The following is a 25,440-nucleotide window of genomic DNA, read 5'->3' as shown; positions in this document are numbered from 1 at the left end:
TGCCGCCCATGCAGGGAGGAGAACTTAACAATTAAGACGCCACCCACTGTGAGAATTTCGGGAGCGGTCACGGAAAAGCTGACAAAATGAAGGAGTGCTTGTATAAATCACTCGGCTGCTGCCATCAAACATTAACACTTGAGAGGGCCTTAAAATATCGTCACTCGTATGCTTGAGTGTGAAAAATGTCACCTTCCCACAAAAGAGCCAGAAAATATATGTTAATCTAAACATGGGATAAAAAAAATATCATTTTCTGTGGGACAGTTTGTCACTTTTGGTGCTGCATTGAATGAATATCCTCAAGCAAAATATTCATTCGCGTAGTCAAAAAGTCTTCGGAGATAAAAACCTGTGAAGTCTTCACTTCGCAATGTGACACTTGAGTTTGTTCATCATCATGATTGAAGTGAGTTAAGTTTTATCCAGCATTTACAGCGTGACCTTCGCAAGTCTTCGGGGGATTTTCATCATCCACTTTCTTGCGTAAAATCTTGCTGCTCGATTTTATCAAGGCCCCACTCGTGGCGAAAACGTATCTGCGCTGAGAACAGCAATGGCAAAGCGTGTGATGCATTATTTCACAGGGGCAGCTCATCACTCAAGTGAAAGCTTCTTTTCTCTTTCTTGCAATCGGTTTCGTCTCAGCATTCCTATCTCGTCCAATCACGGTCAATTCATCTTCTTTTGAGGCAATCAGAGCTCAAAGTGCACTTGAGCTCATTTAGCTGCAAGCGAACACTTATACAAGGACATCCACTCGGTGTGTTTAAATTCAGGCCAGCAGGGATGTTCACTCAACTGAATTTGTCAGTTACATTTTTATAGCAGCGTTTGTATTATTGGCCCCGCTTTCGTGCGATTTTAATGCGAACTTTAAAGGGGGAGTCAAGCTTAAAAAGAAAATCAAAAAAAAAAATCAATATGTTCTTAGGGGTCCCAGTAGTCCAAACAGAATATTATGATTATTATTGCGTTATTATTATTGCGTTTTTGGTATATGAATTAAGCCGCAAACTCCACCCATATCCATTTCAAGGGGTGGCCATTTTACTACTTGCTGTCGACTAAAAATGACATCAGAGTGCCTGCTCAGCTTGCTAGCGTCACATATCCAAACGCAGAAAACAGATGGGCCGTGATTGGTTATTAACTGAGAGCTGAGGCACTTGCGATGTCATTTTCAGTCAACAGCAAGCGGCAAAAAGGCCTCTTCCTGAGATGGATAAAAATAAAAATAAAAATAAAAAATGATAACACCCAGATACAAAAGCATACACCTATATGATGTATTTGTGAATGTTCCAAATAAAAAAGTAAACATGCTAAATAAAGAAATAAACATGTAAAATTAAAAACAAGAATTCATTGGAATAATTATGTATAAGACCTAAGATAAATTAAAAACCAAAATAAAATCAAAAGTAAGCCCTTAAAAAAAGTTATATTTTTTCCATTGTTATCATCTGGATTATGGTATGACATTATTTTCCCAATAATGGTGAAAATTAACAATAAAACAGATTTTCCAAATGAAGTGCAAAAAAAAAAAAAGTCCCATGTCGAACTAAATAAAGCAAGTTGCTGTCACGATAACTTGCAAAGTACCGGTAACTCTTTCACTTGACTTGAGTAAGGTGATATATTGACAACACATCCCAACTGGTTCGAATTGGTTGAACAGTGGAGATGAAGCCTTCCCCCACCGGGGTGAGCTGATCCCACCGACAACACAAAAACAACTTCCACAAAGAGCTTGTACTGGCGCTACGTGCCATTCAGCGGCATGAATGCCGAAGCTACCAGAGACGCACAAAAACAAACCAAAAACAATGACAGCTTCGTAATCTCTGCCCGCGAGCTTGCAAACTTGGCATAAAGGTACATAAAGTGCTATTGTTTCGAGCAAAGGACGTCGGTTCGCGTCTCACTGGGTTGATGCAAATGAGCACTGAGCTGAGTTTGTCTTTTTTTTTGGGGGGGGGGGGGGGCTGGGTTGTCCACCTGTTTCTAACCCGTCACCCTGCATTTATGCCATCTTGCAAATTACGTTGACTGTGTTGCCGCTCCTGGAGCCTCAAGAAGTCATCATTTAAAATGTTTAGCGTATATACAATTTTTTTTTCATAGGCCTTGGGGACAGTGACAGTGAAGCACTGGAAATTCTGCCAAGCGACAAGTGACCAAGAAAAATAATCTGCGCAATTCTAATCATCTATGTTACTGTTTCTAATTTGGATTGTCGCTGTATGTATTCGTTCACTTTACCTGAGAGAGAAAAAAAATAATCAAGGTATGTGTGCATACTGATCCACAGCATGCGTCCATATGCACAGCCCATCTTTTAGTTTGCCAAGGAGCTCCTACATTCATCGGGGTTCATATGATGATGATGATGATTGTACAGCGGGTTGGCAAATGACAGCCTGGGATCCGTCCAGGATGAGCTCTGCTGCGTGAAGAAGACGCGGCGCGTACATTTGACATCCTCTACTTAGGGGAAAATATCTTAAAAACAAAAAAAAAAGGAGCTCACCTCCATCTCTCTCTTCCAAGGGTACACGCTGATGGAGAGATTCCCGCCAATGTTACTGCGGCTGGTCACGCGGCGGCGAAACTGAAATCATGCATGAACAAAATGGGGGTGAGGGAGGGAGGGAGTATTTCAGTGTTGATGAGGACTTGATGGAGAGAAGCAAAATCAAATGTCTCAAATTAAATCAAATGGAACAGCCCATGAAAAATAAGTTTAGCCTGTGTCTTTAGCTTCTTTTGTGCCCTTGTGGAGCATTTTTTGGGAACTCAAACCATCTAGAAGACATTCATCAAGCTTAATGTTGTAAGACGAATTTCAAATTATATTAAAGTAGTTTGGGAATCATATTCTTTATGGTATGTTTACAGTATAACTGATATAGCTCATCGTCAGCATTAGCGGGCGGATAACGAATAGCCAGGGATTACAGTCTTGCCATTTGTATGACTGTGGACACTAATGATCCCCCCGAAGAATTGTCTAAAGATGGATCAGACATCACCTCTGCCTTCCAGTCTAAGGCGGGGCGATCAATCATCCCGTAGTCGCTCGGACTGCGCTTCCTGCGGCGGTGGCAGCAAAACAAGCTCATCATCATTATCAGCAGACCAAAAGAAAACGGCGTGTCATTATCGGCGACACAACTCACGTCACGCGGCATCGCTTACTGCACAGAGCCAGCACGCAGACGGCCACGCCGGCCACCAGGAGCAGCATCCCGATGGCAATGCCAGCGTATACCGCATCTAAGAGAGATGGTTACGAACTGCACCGCGTGTATGTGGAGGTGCAAAATATTGAAATGTTACCTAGCTGCGTGTCCTGGAGCCCATGCGGCGTCGGCGTGGCAAGTGACGGTTTTGCCCTAACGTGGCATCGATTGCCAGTCCAGCCCGGATAACACCTGCACCGGGAAACACCGTAACGACCAAGACATTCTGGACAATGCTACAACTGGCATTGACTTTTAGAATGCTAACAGCCGGCATGCTAACAACTGGCGTGGACTTGTAATATTGATTTGTGAACTTGTGTGGAGAGAGTGTCCTTCTCCCAAAACAAGAGGCTTGCCCAAATCGACATCTGTTCAGTATCAGCTGGCTTTTCCTCGCTTGATTTCGCTTCTAATGCGGAACACACGTCTGCCGGGGATGTTGTTATCATCCAAAGCAGGGGTGTGGATGGGGCCTTCGTGCGTGTGGTCATAGCGGCGGCCCTTCATCCTTGGACACGCTTACAAAGGGGTGTACAGCTTAAAAACCTTGAGAAAGACTAAACGTTTATTTTGTGGAACAACACATTTCAGATACTTTAATCGTAGTTTTACAAAATAATTCAAGGCATATTGAAGGCAGAATTTTTTTTATACAGTTCTTAAAGTGGCTCTAATTACAAACTGAACGTGCAACTAATTTAGTTTATACCGGGAACTACAATATAGGAATGGAGGCTGAATTCAGCCTTACAGAATCACCTTCAATCATCTTCCTGGATTGTAACTGAAAAGTTCAAGCCAACCAACCAGACGGATGCGTCGGTTTAAATATTGACCAGCAGGATCCATCAACTATTCCGTAGCGACACTGTTGGGATATATATACAAGCGAGAATCCGCTCACCCTGGCAGAGGAAGAAAGCGAGTGGAATTTACAGGTTCCAACATGTTTCACGGAGCGAGACAGATGGAATTTTTATGTCCGGCGTCTCGCCATGCGAGATAAGGTGAGTTGTTGAGTGTGTTTAGAAATGTGTGCAAGTGCGTGTGTGTGCGTGTGTGTGTGTGTATCTTACACGCAAACAGGACCGTGCTCCTCCACATGGCACTGACCTCGACCCAGGCAGTACATAGGAGGACAATCTGCATCATATAAAGTAAAAATAAATAATAAAAAGTGGCATTGACAACCTGGTAATATTAATAATTCACGTGTTTATGTTATTACCATACGCCAAGCCTGTCTCTCTAAAATTACTTTTTCCCCGTCGCCTCCTCAATAATAATGAGCCACGAGTAAGCATTTGCCGTTGCCGCGGCATTGCATTAGCATGTATATTAAAAAGGCAGTGATTAATTTCACTGATATTGCAAACATAACCATGAAAATTAGGTATGTTGCATTGGGTAGCAATAAGAAAGTCATTTTTTTTTATTTAAAAAAAAAAAAAAAAACACCTTTGCTTCTCCCAAAAACGGCACTGATTGATGCTATGACTAACACAACCCGGGAGGCGTCATGGCTAAGCCACCGATTTTGTAGCTGACACAGGGTCGCCTTGGCAACAATAGAAATGCGGGTGCAGTCGTCACAATCATTCAAATGTAGTTATTTTAAGGTCAAATTGGCACATAGTGACGCACAGTTAATTGGAGGTTTGCACTCTGGAGAGGAAGCGAATTTTAAGTTTCCATGTCAAATGTCAGGGCGGCAGGTAGAGACCGGAAAAGGGGAAAATGCTGGAATTTGGCAGAAAGCTGCCAGATTCTGACAGGCAAACAGGAGATAAGCTCACTAACAAGCGCCCAAAGTGTAAGGGTCCGTTTGGCACAACTTCACTCATATGTCCAAAGAAAAACTAAAGCATGGATTAAGCTACTTAAGGACACATCCTAAATTTTAAACTCATAAATGGCATAAGGTACCCACGAATGTGAAATGTGAATATGCAGGGTTTTACTGTATAAAATAATAAAAGGATAAATGTCTCCAAGTGTCAAAGGTGTTTGGAACATTACCGTCACAACTGGACTCGTCTGCGAGGAAAGGGAGACAGTCCGCAAAGTGGTTGCAACGCTTCTCAGGAGGAACGCAAGTGGATAAAGTGTCACACAGCAGTTCTCCCAGCTCGCACTGCAGCAACGCTGGAGGGAGCAAAAAAAAGGGAGCTCAATGCGCACAATCTATTTTGTATCAAAGAGATGATTCATTTCCATTAGTGACACTTACGGCAGCCGTTCTCATCCTCGCCGTGGAAACAGTCGGGGACACCGTCGCAACGCAATATGGCCGGGAGGCAGACATTGTTAGAACACTGGTAGTGGCCTGCGGGGCAGCCGCCCTGTGGGGGGAGGGTGCCCGGTATGGCCGTGGGGCAACGCTCTTCGTCTGACTTATCGAAGCAGTCGAACTCGCCGTCGCACTGCCAGCTCCCGGGGATGCACTGGAAGGAGTAGACGCACTGGAAGTGGTCCGAGCTGCAGGTGAGAGGCTGTGGCGTGACCGGTTCTGCGGATGGACAGGTGGGGGGCCGGGTTAGGTAGGTAGAAAGCTTGCTAGCTCGGTACGTGGGGAAACAAGCGCACTAGGTCGGTACAGAAAGTCAACAGAAAAAGCCGTCACCTGCGCCCATGCACTCTGCCGTGTACGTGACGTCGTCCAAAGCCACGTCTGTCCACATGTCTCCGCCCACCTCTGCCTGAAAGCTCACTCGAAAAGGCGCCGGGTTGGACAGGATGACGCTGGCGTACGTCCATGCCTTGGCTTGGTTTCCAGCCAGGGCCCACATCAGCAGTGGGGTGCCACTTGGTCCGACTGTGAACACCTATGAAGGCAGAAATCATTAATGCAATGTTTTGAGCCAAAACTACAACCATCGGTTTTTAAATAAGTGGTTGCTATTATTTCTTTATTTTGATGGGGAAAATGAACATAAGCATTACAACAAAATATCTGTCTTTGACACAACACAATATTTAGAAAATAAAACTTTTATTCATTTAATTTTTTTCAAGTATGTGGCCCCCGGGCCATAGTTGGCCCACGGCTGATTTAGCGGGTCCACAAAAGGAAGGTGATTAGGTGAACAGTGATTTGACAGGTGAACACTGTACATCTCTTGTTGTGTCAGTCATAGCAGGATTTTATCTTGGTTTATCATTTGACATCAGTCCCAAAGACATCCAAAAAAAGACATGAATGGATGAAAATGAGGATGCTCTCTTTGATCAATTATTTCCTGCCACCGTCTTTCATTCTTCCCTGCGGGTATGAGTTAATTGTTAAAAATGGAGTCTTTAGCTCCAAAATGACAGAAAAACGGCATTAGTAATGAAATTGCAGCCACCTTCAGCGTTCCCATTCTGTCTGAGCCGTGCATGTAGAACCAGAACCGCAGGTGACACAGGCCCACACTGGCTGGAAAGGCACTAATGGTGGTCACCCTGGCAACGTCACCCTCTCGCTGAGCGGCTGAGTGGATGTAGAGGACGTTTCCGCCGCCACCTTTGTGAGAGAAATGCGACAAGGCACGGTGTACAATAAGCATTGAGTTGGAAGTGAGGGAGAAGTTGGAGAAGAATCGGAACAATTGATGTGGCTTTTTAAACAAACTTAAGTGCTTCATTTTAGAATACCGGTATCACATTTAAGACTTGAATGCTGACTGCTATAAAAAAAACAAAAACATTTATATGCGAGTATATCAGTGAGTGAGTGCGGTTGATTCCGAGTCGCTTCTGGGTGACCTTATGTTGAAAACTTTATTGATCCGCTGCACTGTGACATCATCAGTCAACGACACATTCAGTCAATAATTTCAACTGGCCAATCAGAGGTCACATACAAAGGCAGTCCTCAAGGGAATTGTGTGTATTTAATTAGTTTGCACATTGGCAAGAGCTGAAAATGGAAATATTATTCGGTATTTATAGCACAGTTGGTTCAGTGCTGAAATTAGACCCCCTCGAGAGGGCCCACCAACCTGGACTGTGGTCAGATGTCGGTCCAGTTCCCGGCGTTTCGCTGCAGCGATTGATCCTCCAATCAAAGTCGTCGTCAGTGTCCTGAGCGAGCTGGCAGCTCTCCTCCCATTGGCCGTCCTCCACGTCGAAATTACAGGCTCCCGGCATGGCGAACACGGCATCTAAAAGTTTATAGAAAATATTAATGGATTCACGTTTGAATTAAAAGACAGCAGAATGAAACTTTCGCAAGCGCTCACCACAATCCGACTCGTCTGATTGGTCACCGCAATCAGGCTTGCCATCGCACACCAAGTGAGACTCGACACAGTGGCCGCTGTCGCACACAAAATCGGTGATTGCAGGACAGCTCGGTGGCTCAGCAGGACCTGGTAGGAAGTGAATGTTATGATTTTGGTATTATAGAAAATTTTAAAAATAATGTTTTTTTTTTTTTTTCTAAATCATGGATGAGGGTACCGCACGGCGTAAATTCGAGGAATGGACACTAATTTGAGAAAACAGCGCAGCAAATACTAGCTGAATAAAATGCTATTTGTCCAGGGTTTTACAGTAATTCACATCAACTGCAGATGTTGTTTGTATGTTAGTGTTGTTGAGTACTTTCATACAGAAAGAAAATTTAAAAAAAAAACAGAAACTATGGCTGAGTACCCGTACATCCACCATGCAACATGATACCTGCTTTTTAGAACAAAATACCCCTTAATGAATTCATTTTGTGCAATGGATACATAGCACACACACGCACACACGTCTGTTCATCATTATTAAAACAAAGCCTTCCTGCGTTCCGCACGGAAGGATGCGAGCAGTGGACAAAAGCCGACAAAAGCCTGTCAAGAGAGCTTGGAGCATCTTTCCGCTTGCTGCACCTCATTTAAGACGGGGGGGAAGACAGCATGGTAACAGGCAGCATATGTGTGCGCTGAGGAGGGAGGGGTTTATGGCGGAATGAAGGGGCAAAGGAATGGAAAAGAGGAAGGAAATAAAGGTTATAAGCAAGAAAGGAAGGAAAAAAGTAAAGAAAAACAAAGACATAACACACAGGAACCAAGAATGAAAATGGGTTGGAAAAGTAACAGAAGGACGGAAAGGAAGGCGTAAAAAAGAAAAATTAGCAATATATATTCTGATTGGACATGCCTCGCAGCACCCGGCCTCGGGCAGCATCAAACATCAACATCAAAGACTTCGCTTATCCCCCCTTGTCGAGTCCCATTAACTAACCACACTGTGAAATGACACCACACTGCAAACACAATTTCATCGTTCACGTCATTCGCCGTCGTCACTCACTCAGGGCGCAGTCTGTGAACTCCAGGTCATCCAAGGCGGCGCCCCCGCTCACGTCGTGCCAACGCACACCCTGAAATATCACCTGGAAGTTCCTCAGCCTCCTCAGCGGGACCTCGGCCCGCTTCCACTCGTTCCCCTGATGGCCCGATTTGTTCCACGCCTCCCACATGTTGTTCTCCGTCTGCGTGGAGAAGATCACCAGCAAGACACGTCGCACAGGTCAAGACACATCAGTGAGCTTCTCCAATGCAGGTTCTCGTTAACATAATTTGTCATACCAAGCCTCCCGCCACTTTTCAGACTGTGTCGTGAGTTATTGTTGCCTCTCTCACGTTGCATATGGAATATATTAAAAGACACGCCAAGTATGTAATTCCTCCGCGAGTCTTTTCCCATGGCAGCAGCCAGGCACCATATGGTGACTAATGCAACGTTCAAACGAGCATTGCGACCCCGAGTGGGGCTTTGAGAGAGCCGTCATCACACCCAGCCATGCTTCATGCGTCCAGTGTCTTTCCCAGTGTCATGTCAGAGTTTATAGGACTGTTATGAAGATGCGCAGAAAAGTAGCGTAATTACAGTGCATTAATTCATGAAAAAAAAAAACAGTCATACCAAACTGAAAAAAAGAACAAAGGAGATAAAATAAGGCATAAAAAAGTATGCAAATAATTATTGACAAACAAAACATGGTGAAATGCTGGATAATAGGGGTATCACAAACAAAGTAAAAAAGAGAACAAACAAAACAAAGGGAAAACTAGCAAACAGGAAGTTGAACAAGAGGATGGAAGGAAGGAGTAATTCGGAATTAAATTGAGTCCAGATTGGAGGACTTGCAGAGGTCGAGGGTCATTAAGGATTAGCAATTTAAGAGACTTTTACAAGAGCCACCAAACAGATTCCAGTATCATGCCTTTCATTTTTCATTTCCTCACACACCGATGTGGCAAGCGGTCCCATCTGTCGCTCAAAAAAAGGACGCAGCTTGCATCCAGACTTTTCTATTATTAAAGGACATATTCCTCTTGACCAGAATACTTTACACACAGCCCACAAAAGAATGTCGGAGAGGAAGCGGCTGTACATTTGCAGGATAGCTACTCAAATATTGTCACGATCAAGCACAAGCTGCTGCTCTATTCAATACAGCTGTCTCCATATTTTACTCAGCTGTACCAGCATATGATGAAAAATAAAACCATATGAACATTATTCTGTTCGTCACAACTGAGGTAGATAAAAACGCAACATACTACATGTATGCAAAAAAACAAGCTGATGTGTAAAAACTAAACATCCATTAACTCCCAATGGCTCTCAAGCCTTGATTCTTAAGGCATGTAATGAGCTCTAATACGAGAGTGGTATGACTAAATCCGACTTCACAAGGACAAAAACGCCATTTCGGTTTGAGACAACCATTTTAGCGTTCTTCAAAGGAGAACTCCGACAAATTGCTACCAAATTTGAACCACACACAACAAACAACGAAATGATGGCGGGAAGAAAGCAAGGAGGGAAGGGAGGAAAAACAAAACAAAGAGGGATTAAGTAAAGAAGGAAACACAAAGGAAGTAAAGGCAAAAAAAACAAACAGCAAGTCCAGCAAAAAATAAGAGAAAAGAAAGGGAAGGAAGGAAGGAAGCAGAAAATGATGAGAAAAAGTAATATCACAAGAAGTTGAAAAAGGAATGCAGTGGCAAAGCACACAGAAAGTCGCTTCGGCTTTCATACACTCTTACCTTGACGAGCAGGCGGATGGTTCCTGAGGCCTTGTGGGAAATGTAGTACCAGAAGGAGAGCCTGCAGATGGCGCTGGACTCCTTCCAGAGCGAACTACTGATGTGAGCCTTGTCGCCTTTCAGTCCCACCGGTGTGGCTTCCAGATACAAGAAGTGACCTGAGGAAGAAGAAGAAGAATCCATTATTAGGCTCGTTTTTCATGAGTGGCACGTTGTCGTGCCACAAATAACACAGGAGGTCTTCCGTTTTATGGTGGATTTGATCTTTTCCAGTGCTCATTCAAAAGCAAATTACTCAAGAAATTTGAATTGCATCAAACTAATATTAGCGAAAGGGGACCTACATTGAAGGCAGGGAGAGAAAATGGAACGGTAAAGGTATAGAAGCACACATGAAGCAGATCAGAAAAGACAGATGGAAGAAAGGAAATCATAGCACACAGGAAGTGGAAAAAAAGAGCTACAATATTATATTCAGCTTAACAAAAAAAATAATGATAATACTAGCTGGCAATAAGGTGCTGGCCGGACAACAAACCGCTCTCATCCTTCAATGTGTGGTCAGACGGCGGCCGAATGCTCTGGACCGAGCCGCTTCCCAGCAACCAGTCGAAATTGTCCGCCAGCGAGTTCTTCCAACCACACAGGCCGTCCTCGAAGGAGCAGGATGTCCCGCAGTGCTCCTCGTCGGAGCCGTCGCCGCAGTCATCTCGGAAGTTGCAGCTCTGGCTGGGGGAGAAGCAGCGGCCGTTTGTGCAAGGCAGAAAGCCCGAAGGACAGTGGCCTGGAATGAAACAAATAAAAATTGAAATATTCAGGATGGGAAGAAAGGGAGAGAGAGATAATTATGTTACTCCATAATTATTGGCACACATGGTTTTTAGCGCCTAAAGTATTTTTTTTTTAAAACAATATAGGACCTAGACAGATGGTTAAAGAATGACAATAAAATGCAGAACAATACGTTTAATAAAAGTAGTCTCTCAATGCCGCATCAAATAGACAAACACAAAATGTGCCAGCAGGGGGCAGCAAAGGCGAGTCTTGTTAATGTTGACAATTCTGGTGATCAATTTATTTCCATTTACTTCTTTTGTTGTTGGAATTTAAATGATATATGTGTTTAGATTTCTGATGGTGATGGGTTGAGGTTTCACTCAGTAGCAGCTCAAACAGAAAAACTACTTTGGCCTGATGTTGAGATGTAATGCAGAGAGGAGGGGATGTAAGACATTAATACGAATATATGACCATGTTTCCCCAGGTGGGTATTGTGTGTCTTTGTAATATTTTGACAGCGATGAGAACTATTTTTAAAGTTCAGTTTTTAAAGATATAACTTTGGCTTGAAAGCAAATGGCTAGTATACCATTTCAAACACAGAATTATTCACACTGGTGAGAGGAGCTTTTGAAATGACCTCTACAAAGTATACCTTCAGGAGAAGGGGGAGGAGAAGTTGCGTCGTCATCTATCACGGCTGAGGAAGCGAGCAGGCACCCTGGCGAAAAGGTGATGTCGTCCAGGCAGATGTCCCCTTTGGGATTTCGGCCCACCCGTCCTTCCAATGTGACACGGAAGTCCTCGGGGTGGCTCAGCGGCACCTCCCTCATCTGCCAGTAGTTGCCCTGGTCGCCCGTCAGGTTGAGGAGGAGGTGAAGACCCCCTTGGCTATTCTGGAACACAGCCAGCGTCCCGATGCCATCTCCGGACATGTGGAAGAAGAAGCGTACCTAAGGGACAGTGGTGTTAAATTTTTGTCTTATTTGAGGCGATGTAACCGAGGAAAAATTACTTGACAATATTTTGTATTCCTGCAAATAGTAGCTTGTTACAAGTTGTTTCAAGTGGGATAATTCATCAAATTTTTGTTATGATTGATGTTCTGTTAGCGACAAAAGAGAGGGCATTAAAAAAATAATTGTTACGGGTTAATTAAAATGGATATACTTCTTATTTCACAGGAAGACTGTTTCTCTCAGGAGAGGCGAGAATTACAGCAGCCTCCGTCATCCTTGGCAGACTGACTCGCTCACCGCCCCCTCTCGCTAATTTCGGCGCTGCCGTGATTGACGGATTGACTGACAGGTCGAGAGCGGGAGAAGACAGACGAACGGTAGCGGTCGATCACGCCCGCCAACAGGCTGACAGCTGCGATGACACAAGCAGGCAACTAATACTGACTATTGGAGGCGTATGTGTGCAATTTCTTTAAACAGTATCTATTTTCTTCATTTTCACGCTTTTGAAAAAAAAAAAAAATATTTCAATTTATTCGATTTATTATGTGACCTCCTTTTCCCATATATTTTTAAACAACATTTAATCTGTATTACAATAAACAATATCAGATTCATTATACATAATTTTTTGGGGGTCTTGTATGTTTGACTTACATAAAAATAAAGCCAAATTAACAATAAATTAATATGACGGACCGTTTATACATCGACTTGGAAAAAAAACTTTCCTACCGACAACTTGACAAAATTCCTTGTGCATTGCGCAATAGAAATAAAAAAAGTGAAATAATCCAATTAAAAAAACAATAAATCAGCCTGACCTTGCACTGGGAGCTCCTGTGGCTCAGTAATGGCCCCGAAATGCGGGCGGCGTTTCCTGCTGCCTGAGGGAAGGAGCTCTCCAGGTAGAGGTAGTGCCCAGAGGGGTCCCTAAGGGTGTGGTCTGTGGACGGGCCCGTGCCAAGGGTGGGGGTGCTGCCGGCTTTGATCTGCCAATCAAAATCGTCCTCTGAGCTTTGGCGCCAGGAGCAGAGGTCAAACTCAAAATTACAGCGACCACTAAACCCCTCTGAAAAACAGAGACCATCAAGGACATTTTTTTCCATGGCACATTTAGGCCTGCTACACAGCTGTGCCGCTTGGTGTGCAGCGGACCTAAAACCGTCCTTAGATCCCCACTTACTGCAAATGTAGGGTTCCTCGTCCGAATCGTCTCTGCAGTGGTCGATGAAGTCGCACAGGTTGTCCCGGGGGATGCACCGGCCGTTGGCGCAGGCGTACTGCTCGGTGTTGCACGCCGCCGGCGAGGGCGGCGGGGGCGCACAGTCCACGAAGCCGACGTCGTCGATCACCACGTCGCCCATGTAGCTGATCCCGCGCTTGGATCGGAACACCACCTGAGGGGCAACGACAAAGCAGGGTTTCTTAACCTTTTGTAGTTTTCATGAGAACCGCCACCTGGCAGAATAGAAATAAGCAGACAGACTGAAACGTCGGATAACACCCCTTGGGAACAACAAGCTCACAGTTTATAAGGGTCATTTGAAAAGGTCACTAGGACTCTCTCCAAGTCCACACACAAAAAAAAAAATGTGGACGACTCATCAACTTGGCGACCGGTAGAATCCGCGCGGACACGACGGCCGACACAAAGGTTAATGACTGTCGACGATGAAGCTCCAAGAGACAACTCAAACCTTTGGCTGACACATGCAAAGTCTGTTGATCCTGGACCGACCTCGGCTAGCAGACGCCGACGGGGGACTCATTAGTGCCACAATCACGACTAAAGCCAATTTAGGGCTGACTTGTACTTGATAAGATTTGGCATTGATCAAGTCTATCAGCTAAAAAATTCAGCCGCCAAAGCCACTTTCACATACCAATGTTAACTTTGATTATGTTCACACCTTACTCCACTTATGCATCTGTTATTCGTGCAACCACTTCAGACTGACTCTCCGGACCATACACAAGTATAACATGCAATCATCTATTTTGCATAGCCAGATTATTGCCCTTCAAAGCTGATTTTCCTTTGTAGTCATGAGTTACAAGCGCCATGCTCAAAAAATATCCGCATAGTCATTTGATAGGCTGGTATTGATATATTTGATTTTTCAAACACAGACGCCTTAAAAACTCGGCTTAACGAGCACAAATGGAAGTTTATTGGCGGGAAGAATTGTGTGAGCAGTAGAATCAGTCATGCACTTCAACAGGCAATTGGAAGATTTTAGAGGCCTTCTGAGTGCTCATTGAATGTTTTTTTTTCTATAAAGATGATGGCCACTTCTCATGTTTCTACATTTAGCATGTTCGTCACTTAATTGATCAATTACAATTTAATCGTGAAAATTGCCCTCTTAATCCTGCACAAAGCAACGGGGAACAAAGACTTGTCTTCAGAACATAAATATGTGACAATTGAGTAATTAACGCTTTGGCTCACCAAATGTTGGGCGTAGGTTTGGGTCACATTCTTTAATGATGATCTCAACACGCCCGGGATGCAATATAAAGCGTTGGTGGAGGACCAACACCAACACGGTCCATTCAAGCTCCACTCAGGGCATTGACGGGAGACTTGATTGAACGCGGTGAGCACTTTCTTTATTCTCAAGTATTTTTACTGAGTCCAAATAGCTTTGGACTAAAGAGGAAATATTTTCAATTGAATTTCACTGAATGTTTTTCTTTGTTCTCTTCTCATCATTTTTACAGAAAGTATCACGTTTGTTTCGTCGCATCAGAGGACGGAAAGGCATCATCATGATGATCAAAACTTTAGTTTGCGTACTTCTGCTCCTTGGTAAGTAATGTGAAGCAAATATTACGATCTGGAGCTTTATGTCGTCATGTATATGTATCTGATCAAACTCCTCCACGGCTTCAGGAGCCCTTGCTGAGGGAAGTCAACTACACCCTGGCAGTGGTAGAAAACTCCTCCAGAGCACCCAGGAAACCGATTCGACACTCTCCATACCCCCAACCACCACACGCAACCATGCTGAAATTGTATTACTAATTGACAGACTACATGTAATTGTGCAACGGTTGGTTGATATATTTTGCTGAATAAATGTTTAAAAGGTCATTTTGTAAATGATTAAGTGCAGATATATTGCACCTAATTGTTGAAAAAATTGAACTGTACTGGCTTTAAAAAAATAAACATTTAAACAAAGCACGAAAACTTGCCACAGTTTGAATGTACTTTCATGATTCAAGCACATATGACATACGGGAGCCCTCATGTCATTATTGGTCCTTTATGCTTTTTCAAAGTGACAGCAACAGTCATTTTGCAATTTGTCAGCATGTCTATCATGAGTAGAACCACAAAAAAAAACTCTCAAGAACCCATGCCTGAAAAGACAGAGGAAGTCTGTCATTTTGGTTTGAAGCGAGCATTTCAGGCTAATTGTGGATGTATTTCAATTGCCTTCAAAGATTAGCTACTCCTACAGATTTTGGTCCATTGCTAATAAACTTAACAAGACAGATAGGCATAGTGAAATTCTGGGGATGAAAGACAACAGAAATGTATAGACGCAATAACTCCATCAAAGTGGAAGTTTGAGATTTTCACGAATCTATTATTAACACCATGTGAGAGTAAAAGCATTTCCAAACCTGAAAGTCATTTGACAGCCCCAAGAACACTTCACCTCGTCTCCACTTGTTGCCTTGGTTACCGGTCTGAGACCAAACCTCATGAGTGACGTTCCCACGCCTCAGCAAAAGCTGCAATAGAGATCAGGGACAACTGTAAATGCTCGGCAGGTGCAAATGACGACTTTTTTTTGTCTGGGCTCTTTGGACTCACTTGCAGGGAGCCCACGGTGAATCCGCCCATGTGGTACCAGAAGACCAGGGTGCAATGCGGCCCGGTGGACGCAATAAGGGGCGTCTGGAGGTCGGTGGCGTGGCCGTAGCCGCCGTTGGAGCTGTCGGCGCACATGTACCAACCCTGAGGGCTGCCCCTGCGAATAGAAGTGATTGAAGTGGTGAGATGCGCAGCTTCTTGTCGACGGAGAAATGTGCAAGACATAAAGTACTGAGATAGAGAAAAGAACAAAATACAATATGGCCCAATTAATGCACTTCTTTTTAAGTGGTTTCCAAGTATTCGCAGTTTATGTATCCACAAAAGAGCCAGGAAATAGACACGACCGAAAATCTTCTAATGTGTTCAGAAAACAGACGACTTTCTGAGTCGGGACCCCATTAATTGAGATTTGTCAAATTTGACTTTGCTGCCACTGTTGTGGGTCTCATCTCAGAGAATGATGAGTCCCACTTCAGAAAAGAGAACCATCACATGACTCGGTGGTGTGCAGACAACAACCCGCATGGTCTTGAACACCGGCAAAACAAAAGAGGTCATCGTGGACGACAGAACGACAAGACGCACACACGGCATTATTCGTACATGTCAATGTACAGTATTTTACTTTTCTGTTGTTGTTTTAATAACTACAAATTCTATTGTCGATTTGCCCCTTCGATTGTGCTCCATTAACGGGCTGAAGCGTACGGAGCAAAATTTTGTTATGTAATGTGCAATGACAAAGACTTTTTCAACGAAGAAGGGACTTGATTGAGGAACAATTAAGTAGGCTGGAACACAAATAAAAATAATCCAGAGAAAATGTAAAACCATCATAACAGCAATTATCTTAATTGGAGTCCACATTTATGCTGTGCTCACGTTTGTTTTTTCCACGTGGTCTATTGTTTTCCTGGAATGCAGTCAACGAAGAAGCGACTTGACAGAGGATGGAACGGGTATAAATAAAACTAAACACACCTGCAATTTAACAATTACTGGAAAGACAAAGGCGAACAACACCTGTAGTCAGCCTAATTTTAGAACTTGCTTCAAGCTGAAACAATTCGATTCACTTTCACGTGGTGCTCAGATTTTTTTCCACACGGTCTTTTCATTTTTTTTTGGTGGGGGGGGGGGGTTGCTTCTGGAATGGCTTTCAATTAAATGTTAAGCAAGCACCCCCCCCCCCTCTGTCCACTTTTAAAACTCATTTGAAGATGCATTTTTATTCTTTGGCCTTTGACTCAACATGAGATTTCAAATGTGTTATTATCATTAATTTGCATTTTTTTCCTCCATCTTTCACTCTGTTGTTGAATTATAGCTATTTTATGTCATACTGCACGTAAAATGCTTTGTTACAGCTCCGGCTGTTGAGAAATGCGCTGTATAAAAAAAGTTGCATTGTATTTCATTGAATCCAAGCGTTCCGGTCTGGGAGCCATCTGAGGGACGTCTTTATGGCAGCAAGACGTTGTGTTGGCGTGGACTCACACATACACAACCCCTTTCCTATACAATGGTGCACATGCAGGAAGGATGTGGTTGCACCTTCATGGCTTGCGAAGCCGGCCCTCTGCATCTGGGCTATAATGTTCGCGTGTCGTGGATTAATGTCGGCCTATTTGCTGATTTTTTTTTTTTTTCAAAATTCATGCTGTGCTCCCTAGTCTGGGGACGCTTTCTGTTTTTCGTGCAACCACTTCAGATTGACTCTCCTGAGCATTCCCATACACATGTATCGTCATTTCTCAAGTATAACATGCACTCATCTATTTTGCATACCCAGAAAATTACAAGCACCATGCTCAAAAAATAGAAGTATTATCCGCTTAGTCATCTGATAGGCTGGTATATATATATTTGATTGTTTAAACACAGACGCCTTAAAAACTTGCCTTAACGAGCACAAATGGAAGGTTGTTGGTGGGAAAGGTTGTGTGAGCAGTAGAATAGGTCATGCACTTCAACAGGCAATTGTTTTTCATGAATTTATTATCTGTGGACGTTTTTAGAGGCATTCAGAGTGCTCATGGCATGTTTTTTTTTTTCTATAAAGATGATGGCCACTTCTCATGTTTCTACATTTAGCATGTTCGTCACTTAATTGATCAATTACAATTTAATCGTGAAAATTGCCCTCTTAATCCTGCACAAAGCAACGGGGAACAAAGACTTGTCTTCAGAACATAAATATGTGACAATTGAGTAATTAACGCTTTGGCTCACCAAATGTTGGGCGTAGGTTTGGGTCACATTCTTTAATGATGATCTCAACACGCCCGGGATGCAATATAAAGCGTTGGTGGAGGACCAACACCAACACGGTCCATTCAAGCTCCACTCAGGGCATTGACGGGAGACTTGATTGAACGCGGTGAGCACTTTCTTTATTCTCAAGTATTTTTACTGAGTCCAAATAGCTTTGGACTAAAGAGGAAATATTTTCAATTGAATTTCACTGAATGTTTTTCTTTGTTCTCTTCTCATCATTTTTACAGAAAGTACCACGTTTGTTTCGTCGCATCAGAGGACGGAAAGGCATCATCATGATGATCAAAACTTTAGTTTGCGTACTTCTGCTCCTTGGTAAGTAATGTGAAGCAAATATTACGATCTGGAGCTTTATGTCGTCATGTATATGTATCTGATCAAACTCCTCCACGGCTTCAGGAGCCCTTGCTGAGGGAAGTCAACTACACCCTGGCAGTGGTAGAAAACTCCTCCAGAGCACCCAGGAAACCGATTCGACACTCTCCATACCCCCAACCACCACACGCAACCATGCTGAAATTGTATTACTAATTAACAGACTAGATGTAATTGTGCAACGGTTGGTTGATATATTTTGCTGAATAAATGTTTAAAAGGTCATTTTGTAAATGATTAAGTGCAGATATATTGCACCTAATTGTTGAAAAAATTGAACTGTACTGGCTTTAAAAAAATAAACATTTAAACAAAGCACGAAAACTTGCCACAGTTTGAATGTACTTTCATGATTCAAGCACATATGACATACGGGAGCCCTCATGTCATTATTGGTCCTTTATGCTTTTTCAAAGTGACAGCAACAGTCATTTTGCAATTTGTCAGCATGTCTATCATGAGTAGAACCACAAAAAAAAACTCTCAAGAACCCATGCCTGAAAAGACAGAGGAAGTCTGTCATTTTGGTTTGAAGCGAGCATTTCAGGCTAATTGTGGATGTATTTCAATTGCCTTCAAAGATTAGCTACTCCTACAGATTTTGGTCCATTGCTAATAAACTTAACAAGACAGATAGGCATAGTGAAATTCTGGGGATGAAAGACAACAGAAATGTATAGACGCAATAACTCCATCAAAGTGGAAGTTTGAGATTTTCACGAATCTATTATTAACACCATGTGAGAGTAAAAGCATTTCCAAACCTGAAAGTCATTTGACAGCCCCAAGAACACTTCACCTCGTCTCCACTTGTTGCCTTGGTTACCGGTCTGAGACCAAACCTCATGAGTGACGTTCCCACGCCTCAGCAAAAGCTGTATCTGATCAAACTCCTCCACGGCTTCAGGAGCCCTTGCTGAGGGAAGTCAACTACACCCTGGCAGTGGTAGAAAACTCCTCCAGAGCACCCAGGAAACCGATTCGACACTCTCCAAACCCCCAACCACCACACGCAACCATGCTGAAATTGTATTACTAATTAACAGACTACATGTAATTGTGCAACAGTTGGTTGTTATATTTTGCTGAATAAATGTTTAAAAGGTCATTTTGTAAATGATTAAGTGCAGATATATTGCACCTAATTGTTGAAAAAAATGGAACTGTACTGGTTTTAAAAAAATAAACATTTAAGCAAACCACTAAAACTTGCCAAAGTTTGAATGTAATTCAGTGATTCTAGTACATACGACGCACAGGGGGCCTTGTGCCATACTTTGAAACCTGGAAATTGTTTTAAATGGTAAAAAAAAAGGCATTATATGAGACAATTATTACACATTAAACATAAAAAGTTTGTTACTCACAGTGTGTGGTCGGTGACAGGACGATGATACTGCTCTCCGGCATGAATGCTCTCCCCTTGGTCAGGTGACCAGCGGAATGCGTGCATCGAGACCGAGGGCGGGACGATAGCCTCCCAGCCGCATGTTTTACCACCTTCAAAATCACACTGTTCAGCCACTGCATGAAGAAAGAAAAAAAAAATCAAAGGAATTATAGTTAGGATTAGCGTATGGACAAGTGAATGAACAGATTAAAAACATTGTTTCTATTTTGAAAAAGCTCATTCTTACCACAGTCGCTTTCATCTGAGCCATCCAAGCAGTCCCGCTTGAAGTCGCACACTTTATCGCGGGTGACACACTCGCCAACGGAACCGCACGCAAACTCCCCTTGCGGGCAACGGTGGGGCTGAACCGAGGGGGCCGGCGTGGTCACGGTGGGGTCTGTGGCGTTCGCCTTAGGGAGCTCACCTTTGTCGGCCAATGACACACGTCTTTAATGCTCAAACGGAACATATATGCTGACTTTCAGAAGTGTACTACCTTCATGCGGGACGCAGCCAAGGAAGGAGAGATCATCAATGGCGATGTCTCCGTTGAAATCATCTCCGACTGTACCTTCAATTACAATCTAGCCACAGGGACATAAAACATTTTTCATCATGTGGAATAAAAAGTGTAAAAGCAAAAGCATACCCAAACTGGTGTTTTATATTAAAACTTCTTAAATAAGTTTTCTAAGTCTGTTTTCTATCAAGGAGCAGAACAGCAAAATTCACATTACCTGGAACGGTCGAGCACTGGTGAGGTAAAGAGTCTTCCTGTGCCAAATGTTCCCCTGGTCTCCATATCCTACCCACAACAACTGGCCGCGGCCTGCCGTCGTGGTCCTGAGATAGATTGCGAGGCAGAACACATGCGAGCCAAACATGTGGTAGTGGAAGCGGAACACGCACGGGTGGGGCGAGTTGAAGGGGTCCTCGCCGCGCCGGTGAGTGGGCTGGAAGGCTGGGCTCAGCAACACCGCCGTGTCCTTGAACACTTGCGGGACGGACGACTCGATGTAGAGATAATGGCCGTAGCTGGTGCCCAAGGTGTGGTCCTTCCAAGGCCCCGTGTTGAAGGACGGGGTGGGCCCTCGGGTGCGGGTCCAGTCGAAAACGTCACTGGCGCCATTTTGTTCCTGTTTCCAGCTGCACAGGCCCTGCTCGAAATTGCATTGCAGCTCGGGAGCTGCGTCAAAGTACAAGACCCAAGATCCATTATTACCAAATGAACTGTATTTGGTTTATAAAAATTACAATTTGAATAGAAATTGGATGAAGAGTAGAAAATAGCAGGGATAAAAATCTATAGGGATAGTTAATTTTAGAAGGATCTGTGGAAATGGCCAAAATAGCTGATTTGCTGTTCCTTTTCAAACTAGTCGGTCTTCTCACGATATCTACCAATGAAGGGCAATACCACTCACAACAGCCCTCTTCATCAGAGCCATCCCCACAGTCGTCCACCAGGTCACAGAGTTGCAGCCGGTCCACGCACGCCCTGGTGCGCGTACAGTGAAAGTGTGTGAGCGGCGGGCACTCGGTGGTTGCGGGCGGCATGGAGCAGTTGTGGAAGGACACATCGTCCAGTGCGGAAATGCCGTCAAATACACCCAGGCTGATTTTAGCCAGGGCAATCTGGAAGGGCCGAGTGATGCGGCCCAGCTGCACGCTAACCCGGTTCCAGCGACTTCCCTGGTCGTAGAAAGTCCTCCATAAGATGGTGTTGTTTTGGATTCCTCGGATGCGAAGGTACATGTCGGCGGCCCCCACCGATATGCCCGTGTTGTAATGCCTGGACGGAGGAGAAGGGGGATGAAATCTGGCAATTTGGCAAAAGAGAAGGAAGCTACTGGTTTGCCTCACCAGAAGGTCATGGTGCACCCGGAGGCCGACTGCTGGAACCACGGACCTCTGAGAACCGCCCTCGGATAAAGACTGCTGCTGTTCTTCAGTATGAATATAAAGTGACCTGTAAAGGAGCGACAATTCAACTTCCCAAGCGACCCCTGAATATTAATTATGTGGTGTTCCTCAAGGCTCTGTTGCTTGACCTTTCACTGTTATTGAGAACTTAACATCTGTGTTCCATGGAATCTCAACCCAACTGTACAATATACCGGTACACATCATATTTCATTACATGCAAGCAGATGTTCCCCTCAGGAAATGTGTCATGTCTGCAATTTTGACACTCGGCAAGCTCATGGGAACAAAACACACACTTTCACTCAGTTTCCATATTGGAAAAAAGTAAAGGAACAGATGGCGGACCATTTAGTATTCAGGGATATGCTCGTACCCTCGGTGCTGTTACTGGAGTGGTCCAGAGGAGGCGGACGGCCATAATACTCCGGTGGTACATCCGCGGACGAGCCCCTTACCCAGTCAAAACCGTCACCAAGAGTGAGTTCATTCCAGCCGCAGGAGCCGCCCTCAAAGTCGCACTCCGAAGCTGGACAAAGACAAACGACATTTTACAGGATATTTATTACACAAAGTAAAGATGACCATATTAACAATTTATGGCTCAGACAATATTTATCAAAAATGAGTATTGTAATATGTATAATGTCTTTAATTTTAAAAAATGTATATTATGGTTCAAATCATCTATAATTTAATTTTAAATTAATTCCTTAATCTGACAAATCAACTCATATTATTTCCTTGAAGTGGTTTTTTTTTAATAAAATTTTAAGATAACTTTTTTTTCAATGCAATTTTATCAAAAATTTGGATTCTGCAGAAAAAATACAAGTTGAATGTTTAAGCACTCAAACAAATCTTTGAATACCTCTTTGACAGTATAATAATGTATGCACATTACAACCAAAGCGCTTACGGCAGTCGCTTTCATCATCGCCCTGGGGGCACTGACGCGTGAAGTCGCACACTTTGACCCCCTCTATGCACGGCCCACCGCCTCCACAAGCGAACCAAGATGGGGGGCAAGCACTGGTAGGTGGGGGCACACTAGGAACCAAAACTTGAAAAACAATCAATAAATAAATGACATGTTTTAAGTGTGACTAATAAAAATATTAAAAATGGCAGTACCTGGCACACAGTGGGGACTAAAGGAAACGTCATCAATGGCCAGCACCTCTGATGCATCGCTGTCCGCCGTTAGAGTCCCTTGAATGACCACCTTGCGGACACACACACGCACATGCAGTATTTTTCCTTTTCAATGTAATATATTGATGGAATATTCATTTCAATTTGATATCATTTAAATGAAATTGCTTCCATTTGACTAATTGAAACGGGTGTTCATATATTTTTTTTTGCATCATAACCTGAGGATTGTTTAGGGTGTCATCATGCACGTAGTGACAAAGTCCACGGAGCGGCTTTATCTGTGATTTTGAATCTTTATAACATGTGGTATATGGTGTGTGTCGTCGTGGGGGAGGAGGAACTGGAAGTAGCTTGGATTGAAAAGTATTGTTTTGTTTTTTTTTTCAACATTTTTAGTTCTCCATTTACTTTAATTAAAAAAAAAAAAAAATGGTTAAATGTGTACCAACAAATCCAATCTATTATAGAGCTTTGTATTTAGGGCATTACAAGACGGTCCTACATAACTTTTGGACAAAAACAGAGAAAATATAAAATAACCTCTTGACAACATAATACAAAAGTAAGCAAAGGATATTTTTTATAATACCAATAATATAAATAAATGTTATTCTCGTACACACCTGAAAAGTGCTGTTGCTGGAAAATTGGACAGCGGCCCGCTGCCAGACTTCCGCTGGAATGGACTGCTTCCAAAGCACAGTGCTGTGATCCAATGGACCGCTTTCTATCAGAACCTGAAGAGCTCCATGTTGGGCTGAGATGTAATAGTAGAAGGCCATCTAATAAGGACAGATGTGGTTTGTGGTGTTTCAATTAGAACATTAATGGTGGAAACTGTATTTAAATTAGATCTTGGATTTCTTCTTTTTTTTTGCACAAAACTCAGCATTTGAACAGGTATTGTAGTGCTGCCCCCCGAGTCTGAAAATGCTTTTAATATCAAAATGGGTGCTCACTTTTTTCCACAGCCAGGGTTCTGAAAATTATACTCGTTACCTGGCATGTGTCAGCAGGCCCAAACTGAGGACTTATCAGATGTGCAGTGGTAGTGTTTCCTCTTTGAGGCAAAAGGGACAGGAAATATGCTGAAAAGTTGAATACATGGATGTGTGAGTGAATCAAAACACATTGTTTATTTTGGGCGTCCAAAACAAGGTCTCAAACCTGACTTCTTGCCAGTGTGGTCGAGGTGGATGGGCGCAACTGCAGTCTTTCTGTTCCATTGAGAAAATGCTTCCGATGGTTGGATCAGGTCACAGAAGCCTTCATCAAAGTCACATCTGTTGTAGTTAGAACCTGCAGAACAGAAAAGAATAAATTACTGTTACTGCTGGTGTGTTTCATGTCTTTTAGACCTTTCCTTGTCGTCGGGTGTGTGGCATCCATTTTGACTTAAGTTGACAAATATAGTTCCTTTCCTGAAAAGCCAACTCATATCTACAAACCTTGATTAAAAATCCGTCCCATGTCAACTGTCAATAAAATACAAAGACATGCCCTGCCTACAGTAGTGTGTGTTGTAGCGTTTGTTGTATTGACTCACATTGTCGCTCGTCGCTGCCGTCACCACAATCGTCCGTGAAGTCACAGACACAATCCTCAGGTACATGTGCGCCATTAGCACAGGTCAACTGCAAACTAAAGCAAGTGTCAGTAAAGAACGCCAAAGTCGAGGCCGCCAACAGCATTTGCTGAAATCTCCACATCACAGACGCCTCCGAATGCCCACTACATGACATGGTTTTTACTGGAGAGACTACCAATGTGACTGTGTGCTCTAGCAAGTCGTAAACAGTCATAAATGGCTTTTATGGCACTTATGCATTATGCGTGCTTGGTTGATGCGAGTCTCAGTATTGAATTGGTGCAAGGTGAGTTAAAGTTGCTAGAGTTAAAGGAGAATAAGATTTTTTTCAGAACCAGCTGTACAGATTTTTAATTTAAAAATAAAAAGGAACATTCTCTTATGGAGGACTTTGGCATCTTAATATTTAATGTATTTTTTGTACACCAATGAAAATGGTTACTCCTGCTGTTGCTATGGTACAGTTATATATATATATATATATATATTAGTGGCAGGCTGTGCATTTCACACCAGTCCCTTCAGTGAAGTCCTACTTAATCCCCATTTGAATAAATCCCCCTCATAGTACCATCATTGATGGCACCACGGCTGGAAAAATAATAACAAATAATAAAATAATATACAGAAAGACACTTACACAGTACTAAGTGTGAGTTTTGGACGACTTAGCTTCTCTTGAAAGGTCCGTCTTGAAAATGGACACGCAAGTGTATCTTCAATTAATTCACACTTTTCCCTCCTTCAGCCATTGTGGTTTAAAAAAACAAGAATATATTTTAGATTTTCCAACGGTCGCCAGTTACAATTTTCAGGTGTGTTGATTCCGCATAGCGGCGCCCCCTCACGAGTGAGTATCCAATTACAAGACGC

At 43.2% G+C, this 25,440-nt stretch overlaps 1 protein-coding gene and 1 long non-coding RNA gene across 2 annotated transcripts; one reads left to right on the top strand and one right to left on the bottom strand.

The window, feature by feature from the left end:
• Positions 1-115: 115 nt before the first annotated feature.
• On the bottom strand, positions 116-25,260 carry malrd1 (MAM and LDL receptor class A domain containing 1). The gene is made up of 34 exons (XM_088283041.1): positions 25,208-25,260; positions 24,526-24,620; positions 24,147-24,278; positions 23,979-24,067; positions 23,603-23,761; positions 22,956-23,046; positions 22,741-22,884; positions 22,198-22,350; positions 21,762-21,867; positions 21,323-21,690; positions 20,636-21,084; positions 20,395-20,482; positions 20,143-20,322; positions 19,873-20,029; positions 15,851-16,007; positions 15,658-15,768; positions 13,205-13,418; positions 12,843-13,090; positions 11,715-12,012; positions 10,818-11,063; positions 10,280-10,437; positions 8,535-8,715; positions 7,475-7,603; positions 7,235-7,396; positions 6,599-6,756; positions 5,875-6,076; positions 5,482-5,760; positions 5,271-5,396; positions 4,328-4,394; positions 3,346-3,440; positions 3,186-3,282; positions 3,039-3,099; positions 2,537-2,617; positions 116-2,452 (listed from the first exon to the last, which is right to left on the bottom strand). Exons 5-34 carry the CDS (start codon positions 23,759-23,761, stop codon positions 2,345-2,347), a joined length of 5,073 nt encoding a protein of 1,690 aa, XP_088139167.1. The 5' UTR covers positions 23,979-24,067; positions 24,147-24,278; positions 24,526-24,620; positions 25,208-25,260; the 3' UTR covers positions 116-2,344.
• LOC148318407 (uncharacterized) lies at positions 18,188-18,630 on the top strand. The gene is made up of 3 exons (XR_015839895.1): positions 18,188-18,233; positions 18,358-18,445; positions 18,530-18,630. It is a non-coding gene; the product is annotated as an uncharacterized LOC148318407 (long non-coding RNA).
• Positions 25,261-25,440: the final 180 nt, after the last annotated feature.

The sequence above is a fragment of the Idiotropiscis lumnitzeri genome, chromosome 19 (genome assembly GCF_059441095.1).
Source record: "Idiotropiscis lumnitzeri isolate Australia: NSW breed Sydney's pygmy pipehorse chromosome 19, RoL_Ilum_1.0, whole genome shotgun sequence".
NCBI classification, from domain to species: domain Eukaryota; kingdom Metazoa; phylum Chordata; class Actinopteri; order Syngnathiformes; family Syngnathidae; genus Idiotropiscis; species Idiotropiscis lumnitzeri.
Note: the sequence above shows the minus strand (reverse complement) of the source record. Positions and strands in the feature narration are given on the sequence as shown.

What these genes read in the sequence shown, in the direction of transcription:
- malrd1 (XM_088283041.1), bottom strand. Translation starts at nt 23,761, where the DNA reads ATGGCCTTCTACTATTACATCTCAGCCCAACATGGAGCTCTTCAGGTT. An exon ending in CTCAGATGAAAGCGACTGTG is followed by an intron (nt 20,030 to 20,142) that starts GTAAGAATGAGC and finishes TTCTTCATGCAG; the next exon opens with TGGCTGAACAGTGTGATTTT. An exon ending in TCACCGTGGGCTCCCTGCAA is followed by an intron (nt 15,769 to 15,850) that starts GTGAGTCCAAAG and finishes TCTCTATTGCAG; the next exon opens with CTTTTGCTGAGGCGTGGGAA.